General features: G+C 51.7%; 5 protein-coding genes across 5 annotated transcripts; all 5 read left to right on the top strand.

The window, feature by feature from the left end:
* Nucleotides 1-1587: 1587 nt before the first annotated feature.
* PtrM4_056830 (uncharacterized protein) lies at nucleotides 1588-2430 on the top strand (the record flags this gene model as incomplete). Its single annotated transcript, XM_066105281.1, has 1 exon — nucleotides 1588-2430. The coding sequence occupies one exon, from the start codon at nucleotides 1588-1590 to the stop codon at nucleotides 2428-2430; it is 843 nt and encodes a 280-aa protein (XP_065963908.1).
* A 54-nt stretch (nucleotides 2431-2484) lies between these two features.
* On the top strand, nucleotides 2485-3573 carry PtrM4_056820 (uncharacterized protein; the record flags this gene model as incomplete). Its single annotated transcript, XM_066105280.1, has 1 exon — nucleotides 2485-3573. The coding sequence occupies one exon, from the start codon at nucleotides 2485-2487 to the stop codon at nucleotides 3571-3573; it is 1089 nt and encodes a 362-aa protein (XP_065963907.1).
* A 231-nt stretch (nucleotides 3574-3804) lies between these two features.
* Nucleotides 3805-5853, top strand: PtrM4_056810 (uncharacterized protein; the record flags this gene model as incomplete). Its single annotated transcript, XM_066105279.1, has 1 exon — nucleotides 3805-5853. One exon carries the CDS (start codon nucleotides 3805-3807, stop codon nucleotides 5851-5853), a length of 2049 nt encoding a protein of 682 aa, XP_065963906.1.
* A 147-nt stretch (nucleotides 5854-6000) lies between these two features.
* On the top strand, nucleotides 6001-6183 carry PtrM4_056800 (uncharacterized protein; the record flags this gene model as incomplete). The annotated part of the gene is made up of 1 exon (XM_066105278.1): nucleotides 6001-6183. The coding sequence occupies one exon, from the start codon at nucleotides 6001-6003 to the stop codon at nucleotides 6181-6183; it is 183 nt and encodes a 60-aa protein (XP_065963905.1).
* A 1643-nt stretch (nucleotides 6184-7826) lies between these two features.
* PtrM4_056790 (uncharacterized protein) lies at nucleotides 7827-10175 on the top strand (the record flags this gene model as incomplete). Its single annotated transcript, XM_066105277.1, has 1 exon — nucleotides 7827-10175. One exon carries the CDS (start codon nucleotides 7827-7829, stop codon nucleotides 10173-10175), a length of 2349 nt encoding a protein of 782 aa, XP_065963904.1.
* Nucleotides 10176-10277: the final 102 nt, after the last annotated feature.

Genomic DNA, 10277 nt, shown 5'->3' with positions numbered 1-10277 from the left:
GAGGCTCGCCATCGTGGATGTAAATTCGACATTCAAAGTTTGTCATGGGAAACGCCTGAATGCTATGACGAGGAAATAGTAAATGATTTTATGGCAGAAAAGGACTGGGAATACTTCTATACAGAAAACGGAACATCCCCTATGCCTCGAGAAGTGGTCCTTCAAGGAGATTATGATCACTGTTGGGTCACAGAAGAGTTTCATCATGTACACTGCATGTACGTGTGGCGGAAGTTACAGCGAGCGTTCACATCACAGAAGTATATTAGCGACTATGTTCAGGATTATAAACATACGCTTCACTGTTATAAGGTTATGTTGGGCGAGCAGTGGCCCCCGGAGTCTGTTGGCGTCAGAGCGTTAGTATTTTATCCTGACTGCCTACCTGTATCTAGCAGTCCTGTACATTAAACCCACAGTATACTTAGCAAAATCCCATTTTTGATAGGATAAATCAGCTGCTTTAATCCTCCGATTGTACCTAACGTCCATTCCTGTGGGTCGAACATCCCTCCGCAACGAACTACCAACATTGCTTAAGCACCTTGCGCTCAAGCTGCAACGACTCTTGAATTTTAGTAACGTCCGTCCTTGTACAACGAGAAACCCCGTGTGCCGAAAATGACCAATCGGATCGCAAGGATCACACACTTCTCTGCGACCCTTGTGATCCAATTGGTCATTTTCGGCACACGGGGTTTTTCGTCATACAGGGACAGTCTTTACTAGCAGACTCCTACCGCTGGATCCTTGACAACACCACGTTTAGGCAGTGGCATAAGGACCAACAAAGCAGACTGCTATGGGTGAAAGGCGATCCTGGCAAGGGAAAGACAATGCTACTAATGTCCCTCCCTGAGTGCTGGGACACCCGCCGTGCTGGGACAAATGAGGGGTACTTTGACTTTCAACAGATCGCTTTCTACGCACATGTTGATAGTTGTCAGATATGAGGTAGATTTTGGGTGGAAGGCAACGGAGTTGGAGATCATCACGTTACGTAGACCCCCTAGTCCCAAGAGGGACTAGGACAGGGCGACCTTCCGTCTCATCCCTCACGAGACTGCACCACACACGACAATACACACGTTCAACCACAATTATTATGATTCCCATCAGAACCCTGTTATCTGACAATTAAGAGTCTCAGCGCCTTTACTATTAAAGCACTACCTACTAAAACAACCGAAATCACGCTGTCGCACAAACGCGACGACAATAGTAAAAATGACGACTATCTACAATCGCGATCAGACTATAGTCCTCACCAATCACACACAATGAATCAAATGGATTGCGCAACTCGAAAACAAATGCGTACCTTTGAGCGTCTGGCACCTTTTCGACACGAAACAGCTGTCCCAGCCACTTGTCGAGCCACGCGCCGTTACACGTCCAGAAGTCGACGCTTACCAGCCCTCGACCGCCGCGATCAACGCGTATACAACCCAATATCAATCGGAACACCCACTGTCTGCGACATCGCCTCCTTTTGTCCCTACCCGTGTTTCCGACCTGTCAAACACTGGCAAGGCGTCATACAAAGAGGACGTAGAAGATTACAAAGGAAGGATCGAGGCGTACAAGATGGAAGACACTAAGTACCAGCGAGAGAGAAACCACCTCGCCCAGGTTACCGATTTTATGAGGACTACTGTGTCCGCACACTTGTTCACTAATTGCTGCAAGCCCTCCCAGCCGTACCGAGACTGGATTACTAAGCTTGCCGCCACCGTCGGTGTGCGAGCAGAGGACGAGCTTGACGAAGCACGAAGATACCACGAAGCAATGAAGCCAATGAGAGTAGTTACCCAATGGGACACCTGGCTCACTGAAGTCGATCACGCCGTTACCGAAGGCAGGGCCACCGGAGTGCCAGAGTGCCTCAACGACCAGTTCATCAAGAAGGACTTCGTATCATCAGTATCTAAACATTTCTCCACCTGGACGACATCCTTCATCGTACATGGCCTCCGCGATCCTACTGTTACCGCCACGGAGATGTTCCTTCAGTTTAGACAGAACGCCCAACTCATGCACCCAGCGAAGAGCCGATCGAACAAGGCGGCCTTTGCCGCAGGAGGACCGACACTGGATAACGAAGAGCCAGACAATGAGAAGAAGAGAGGAAGAGGACGCAACATGCAGAAGCGCCAACATCCCTACGGTGGAGGATCAACCTCATCGCAGAAGTGCAAGGCATGCGACGGCTTCCATACCCTCAGCAAATGCTGGTATGCATTCCCAGACACGGCTCCAGAGGGTTGGCAACCACGAGACCACATCACCAAGATGGTGAAGAACAGGATTAGCAATACGCCTGACCTGGAAGACGACGTGCGCTCCAGCAAGCGACCTCGATCAAGGACACCTGTGATCAAGAAGTCACAATCAGCTACGCCAACTATCGAGCCTACGTCCGAAGAGTGACTGTATGGTAGAGAGATTGGAGCGATTAACTTAGTAATTGTTGCTTCATCTTTTATGACTAAGAACTCTAGGTATCCACTCGAACGATCCTTTATCCTCGACTCGGGCACTACGTGCCACGTAGGAAACGATATCGAACGATTCACAAACACCCGAGAACCTGGACAAGGAGACTTCCTATGGGCAGGCAATGCACGAGTATGGATCAAGGCATACGGTACTGTCGTCATCAGAGTGCAAGGAGATTGTCCCACACGACTGCTGCACCTGTACGACGTGGCCTACTGCCCTGACCTGCACTGCAACCTCGTCTCTTTTAGGATACTCCGCCAACAAGGTCTGTGGTGGGATACCAAGTCAAACCCAACAGTACTGCGCAGACGCAATGACGCCGCAATTGCTACACTCCAAGAACGATACGGACAATGGGTTATCGAATACAACGATGTGAAACAACCACAGGGTAGCTTTGCAACCACTGCACGCACCCGGCACCCAAGGCAACGAGCCAAAGCGATGATATGGCACAAACGAATGGGTCACCCAGGACCTCAGGCACTTGAACATCTCGTGCATCACTCTGAAGGGGTGAAGATCGTTGGCCTGCCCACCGTCGAATGTGACGCGTGTGGAAGATCAAAGTCAAAGAGACTAATAAGAAGAGCACCCAGAGAGATCCATAATGGACCTGGGGAGCGAGTAGCCATTGACTTTCATGACTATGAAGACGGAAGTAATACGAAGGAGAAGACGCAAATGCTGATCGTGTGCAGAGCGACTGGTTACTTTTGGGATTTCTACCTCAAGAGCCACAGCGCCCATTCTATTATCCGAGCCCTCCGAACATTCGTCACCTTCATGAAGACGCAATTTAGTATCACGGTGGCAGTTATCGAGACTGACAACGAGACGTTCCGATCGACAGAAGCACAACGATGGAAAGACGATCAGGGCATTGCCGTTGAGCCTTCTGCACCAGATACCCAAGCCCAGAATGGGGGAGCAGAACGCTCAGGGGGTGTGATAAAGGAGAAATCGCGAGCAATGCGCCTTGACGCCAACCTACCGTGGGAGCTCTGGCCAGAAGTCGTGCGATCCGCCGTGTACCTGTACAACCGAACGCCCCGATACTCAAATCGCTAGAGATCACCATACGAAGAGTTCTTCACTAGAGTCGCCTACCAACTCGGAGTCGTCACGTCACCTCGTAAGCCAAATCAGTCCCATCTACGCACTTACGGCTGCAAGGCCTTTGCGATAACGGATGACACGAAACGGCATAAGGGACGGTTGCAAAGACTTGACCCGAAGGCCTGGATTGGATACCTCGTTGGATATCGATCATCCAACATTTTCAGAGTGTGGGTACCGTCGATGGGGAAGGTCATCAGTACCCGCGATGTTGTTTTCGATGAGTGTACAATCTTCGATGGAAGTGAGAAGCAAGTCATGGATAATCTTATGCACAGCACTCTCGAAGAGATTCAATTGTGGATCCGTACGGTAGAGTTACCCCCTTCTCCTCAAGAGCAGAACAGTGAGACAGACACGTTCTATGAGGACGAGGCAGTGAGCGACTCCCAAGGACCACCAGAACAACCCCAATACGATAAGGCAGGAAGGAAGAGAATACCCTATCCTACGCCACCGAGCACCCCACCTGCAGCGTTTATCGCGCAGTGGATGAGTTCAGTTGGATACGAGCAGTTGCCTCCAGCCGCTGCCGGGAGTAGTGATGAGGGACAAGATCCAGTCCTACCTCACTCCCGTAGAATACAGACGCTGGGAATGGACCTCCTACGCAAAACGGATAGAGCTAAGCCGGTTGATCACCGAGTGTCTCTCCTGAGCAAAAGGGACAGACTCCGATCTCCACTCAACGCACTAAGTCTAGCCACCGTTGCTGAGCCTAGGATTGCAGCCTATAAAGCCGATCCGACAGCGAGAAACGTACGAAGACATCCAGCATACGTTGCTGAGCCGTGGGCTGCAGCTTTCATTGCCGGCCTACTGGCGGGAAACGTTCAGAGCATTGAAGGGGTGCGAGTAGATGATGCAAGCCTTACCCGCAAGATGATGAAGGGATATCGACCCCATCTCAGCGAGCTGCCACCTCCACCCTCGCCAAACAGTCTCAAGCCGAGTCACCCGTTTTACGACAGCTTCAAGAAGGCCGAGGAAGAACACCTCGATAGCCATAAGAAGACTGAATCATGGACGGAGGTGCCAAGCTTTCGAGCACGAAGAGAAGGGATCCAAATTCTAGACTCGATGTGGGTATACACCTATAAGCTTGACGAGCAGTCTCGACTCAAGAAGTGCAAGGCAAGGCTGGTGGTTAGAGGCGATCAGCAGAACAATGTTACCGCCCAAGAGACCTACGCCGCCACACTTACTGGAAGATCGTTTCGCATGCTTATGGCTATTGCTGCTCGGTTCGGCCTAGAGCTTAGGCAATTCGACGTTGCAAACGCCTTCGTACACGCGCTCATTGACCGACTGGTCTACATGCGCATGCCCAGAGGCTATGCCCGGCCCGGCACGATACTCCAGCTTGACAAGGCGTTGTACGGCCTCCGGATCTCCCCTCTCCTGTGGCAGAAAGACATCACCGAGCACCTCACGAGTATGGGTTTCCTTCCAGTGCCTCACGAGCCCTGCTGCATGATACGGGACGGAGTTTTCATCTTCTTCTACGTCGATGATATTATTCTCGGCAATCACCCCAACAAGAGGGCTTCGGCAGACAAGGCAGTGGAAGAGCTACGGAAGAAGTACACCCTTACCGGAGGAGAACCCCTTAAGTGGTTTATAGGACTAGAGGTTATTAGAGACTATGAAGCCCAGAAGGTTTGGCTCTCCCAAGCCGCCTACATTGATAAGATCACTAGACTCGTCACTGATCGTACGATACGACATGACACGCCAATAGCACAAATTGAGCTGTTGCCAAGGAAAGACCTTGCAACGGCCGCCGAGATCAACCTATACCAACGAAAGATTGGTTCACTCCTGTTCGTGGCAGTCAATACGCGCCCTGACGTCGCCTTTGCCACCTCACGACTCGCACGATTTCTCACGAACCCGAGCACCGAGCATCATCGAGCCGCCGATCGTGTCCTCCTCTACCTCCACCACACACGCGCCCTCGGGCTACAATTTGGCGGAAACAACGACCTAGTAGTAGCCAGCGACGCGTCATTTGCAGACAACACGGTGGACCGGAAGAGCTCTCAAGGCTTTATCCTCAAGCTATTTGGAGGAGCGATCGCATGGCGAGCAAACAAACAAGACACGGTCACGACGTCGACAACCGAAGCGGAACTACTCTCTCTAGCACAAGCAGCGAAGGAGGCACAGTTCCTCGTACGACTGCAGACCGAGCTAGGTATCAAGCTCGAGGACTCGACGATCACGATCTAGTGCGACAACAAACAAACGATCCGGCTGGTCAACGAGAACACCTCCCAGCTGACGACCAAACTCCGACACGTTGATATCCACAACCACTGGCTACGTCAAGAAGTACAGCGGAAGAAGATCAGGGTTGTGTACACGCCCACCAATGATATGATCGCCGACGGCTTCACCAAGTCCCTACCCGCCAACAAGATGCGCCAGTTCCTTGAACACGTTGGGCTGGTAGATATTAAGGATAAGATTATCGTTAAGGAAGGACAAATAGAAGGACTGCTTAACCGTTTAGAGAGCATGGAACTCTACCACTACTTCTCCATACTAGCGCCGGTATAGAAGCCACTTTAGCTTTTATTACTAGCACTAGAATAGGAACAAGAAAATGGTACCAAGGACAGCTAACAGACGACACACAGAGAGACACTGTATAAAACTAAAAACACTGCCTTCTCCTTTGTCATAAGAGCCCGCTGCCACATCTCTTTCTATTCACCAAACTGCTCTTTAGCACCAGGCACTAGCTAGACACCGAGTATCTAGCTAGAAGCAAGCCTAAACTGCCATAGCCAAACAAACACCCAAACTGTACGATAAACAAAACCAGATAGAACGGCCTTCGGCCCAGTCCTACATAGTCTCTGACTGAAAAAGGACTCAAATGGAATAATAATAATAATAATAATAATAGAGAGCATGGAGATCGCAGGCACCGCACCATAATGCCGCGACATTAAATATGATCCGCAGCGGCACAGGAAAACCTGGAGTCGTACAAGCGGAGGATTGTCCAGCCCAGAGCGTAGCTTGAGCTGAAGGGGTGTGTCAGATATGAGGTAGATTTTGGGTGGAAGGCAACGGAGTTGGAGATCATCACGTTACGTAGACCCCCTAGTCCCAAGAGGGACTAGGACAGGGCGACCTTCCGTCTCATCCCTCACGAGACTGCACCACACACGACAATACACACGTTCAACCACAATTATTATGATTCCCATCAGAACCCTGTTATCTGACAGTAGTAGCTATAATCCTTTATTAGTTATGTATTAGGGCTATTTATAAACACCTCCCACTCCTTCTATCTAAAAATTACGTTGCTATTACCGCCTCTGTGTAAAAGTTACAAGCAGTTCTCTTTTCGTGTATAACATTGTTGCTTCGCTGCAGCACTGTGTATTAGCTCCTAGCGTCTACAGTACTTACAAAAGAGTGTTACTAAGTCCTAGAGACTACATAACAGCACGGTAAGCCATATCTAGCCTCGTAGCGGCTGCGATGTGATGGATCAAACCTACGATCCCTCACGCGATCACGTGCCATACAATCACGTGCCACGCTGGCAGTTGGCCCGTGCGAGGAATAATAAAGTTCCCCTCGTACTTGTATATAGATCTGTACACACAATCTCACTTATTAGAGGCATCCTAACTATTGCAGTGTACTAGTGCCTTTACACTATTGTGTGTCAACCCCTACATACCTAGGATACTTCGCATCAGGCTCAGTTATCAGAAACACCGTCCGCGCCGAGCGCCGCCGCCGATTGAGCAACTGCGACTTGCTACATCGGGCAGAACAAGACGTTCTGCGACGGGTTAGGTCTTGACGACGAGGATCGCAAAGTATTGCGCTAGAAGCCCACGGGTGGAGACACCAGGCTCAACAAGCAAGTATTGCTCGTGAGGGTTGTCACCAACGCTGGTAGAGGACAGGTCCACCTACATCAACGGACAAGTAGGCAGAGGGCAAGGCATCGAGCTTCGAGAAGCGCGACCCTACGGTAAGCCCTGCGCAACACACGAAAAGACCAGAGACACCAGGCTCAACAGGCAAGTATTGCTCGTGGGGTTGTCACCAACGCTGGTAAAGGACAGGTCCACCTACATCAACGGACAAGTAGGCAGAAGGCAAGGCATCGAGCTTCGAGAAGCGCGACCCTACGGTCAGCCCTGCGCAACACACACGAAAAGATCATCGCGATGGCAAACCCGGCCAATACCCAGAATACCCAAGGTACCTCAGCCACCGGTGCCACCTTCGGGCAAGCTTCCCAGGATCCTACTCAATCACAGATGGGCCCGCCTCTCGTACCAGTACGAGCTTGCCTCTCCAACCGCCGAGAGAGCATGCTTCTGGCAGCCCATCCGTCATCCCAGCCATCAGTATCAGCTAGCGGCGACCTAGAGCCCATGACTGCTACACGCGAGATTGTCGGCATCGAAATCAACGACGTCCTGCTCGAATACCTCAAAGATTCTAACTACGTTTACCTCCGTTATACCGTTGACACCGAGTGGTTCGAATTACAAGAGGATCCCGAACCTGACGAGCACAGCAATGCCTTTTACTCCCTTAGCACAGGCCGAATCCGCACTGATGGCAACATCACCCACAACATCAACGACTTCACTGTCACTAACTCTAGTAACCTCCAGAAGAACGTGAAGGATCGTCCCGACTTCTGGTGGCGATTTATTGTCTCTACGCTAGTCTCCCTACGCAACTGCACTGACGCCATCAATAGGCATCTGCAGACTGTGGACCGCAATGAAGGAGAGACTCAAGCTCTACGAGACCGACTAGCGAATGTTGAAGCAGCCCTTGATGAAACTTCGAACAGTAAACAACTACAAGTTGGCATGGTTAGCAGCAACCTGTACAAGGAGAAGCTGACAGAGATCCGACGCCTCACCTCGGACATCGGAAAGCTCAAAGCTGCGTCAGAACAACTCCCCAACGTTCGCGATGACCCCGCCTTCAAAGCCCTCGCCGCTGAGCGCGACCTTGCCGCCACCGAACGCAATGAACTCAAGCAGAAGGTTGAGGACCTATCCCGCCGAGCCGATGAACCGGAGAGCGGTCCTAACTACGCAGAGTTGGCACAGAAGCTCAAGGAGGAGTCTGACAGCGCCGACTGGTGGGCAGACCAAGCTAAGGCCAACGCTGAGCTCTGCGACAAGTTCAAAGGACAAGCTGATCGCTATTCTATCGAGCTTAACCAGTATGATGTCAAGTACTCTAACATGGAGGCGAACAAGAACGAAGCTCTCGCCCTTAAGGATAAGGCTTACGATGAGCTCAACCTCCAGCTCACCGAGGCTAGACGTGAGACAAAAACGGTCACCGACCGACTGCTGCAACATGAACCCAACTATCAGCCGTACACCCTCTGGCGGCGCGAGCGATCTTACGACCCAGTACGGCCTGTACAATCAAGCGTTTTGCTACAGCGACCTGTAGATGGTACCGCTGACCAACTCTCACAAGATCCTCGCCGAGCTGGGTACACCCCATGGGATAACCGTACTCCCGTGCGCGACGCCTCGCTACCTCCTCCATCATCGAACCCATACGCCCCCGCTCCTACAGTACCGCGACCGCCGCCCGTCGCGCCCTCTACCGCCGGTGGAGGATTCTCTTACAAACTCCCAGAACTTGAGACGTTCAAGGGCAAGGTCGACGACGACTACGAGCGGTGGCGCGAGATGGCAGTGGCCAAGTGTCGCACATACCCAGAGGACTGGCAAGCGGTTGACTACCTCAAGTTCCGCATTCAAGGCGAAGCTTACGAGCACATCCGAGATGTCAAAGCTCGCCATTTCCTAGATTTCCTAGAGACTCTCGACAGCCAGTATCTCACCTATGATCGGGAAGCTGACGCCGAAACCCTCATCGCCGACGGCTCGCTCCGCTACAAGTCTGGACAGAAGTTCATGGAGTGGAAGTCTAAGTTCACCTCTTGCATGCGAATCCTCAAACACAAGAACGCGACCCAGATCCGATACGCTCGCGAGTTCATGCGACCCGGGTTAGCTATCGCGACCACTGCCGGATCTCACAAGGATGAGACCATCCAGTCCTTCTTGCTGCGAGCGCAACACATCGACCAGGGACATCAACAGATTGACGCTGGCCGAAAATTAACTCCCGTTACGAAGACCGCTGGTGCTAGCCGTACCCAAAAGTTGGTCACCTTCCGGACACCCGACACTCCAGGTCACAACAACGCCGCCAGCACGCATACGTACAAGAAGATGGCCTTCGAGCGGTCAGAGAAAGACAAGAAGCGTCTAGCTGACTTGAAGCTCTGCTTCAAATGTGGCAAGGATGACCATCAGATGAGGCACGAGACTGCCCCCTGCCGCGGCAAGCCCTTCACTCCTTCTCACCAAATCCCCGCACTGGCTTCTTTGTACATCAATGCTCTCGACGCTTCCAACGAAGAGGAGCGAGACGAGGATACTGAGGAGCCGCTGGACGACAACGACTTAGTGGATGACGATGGCTTCTACGTCAACGACGAGGAACTACTTGAGCATTTAAATTAGGGGCTCCCGCGCAGAGCCGCGTGCGGGAGCTCAATTGGCGTAACGCAAAAAGACACCAGCGCCGTGTTCGAAACCAGCATCGCCGTTTCGAGATCGCTGCAG

This window comes from Pyrenophora tritici-repentis, chromosome 2, assembly GCF_003171515.1.
Source record: "Pyrenophora tritici-repentis strain M4 chromosome 2, whole genome shotgun sequence".
NCBI classification, from domain to species: domain Eukaryota; kingdom Fungi; phylum Ascomycota; class Dothideomycetes; order Pleosporales; family Pleosporaceae; genus Pyrenophora; species Pyrenophora tritici-repentis.
This window is presented reverse-complemented; position numbering and strand designations above follow the sequence as displayed.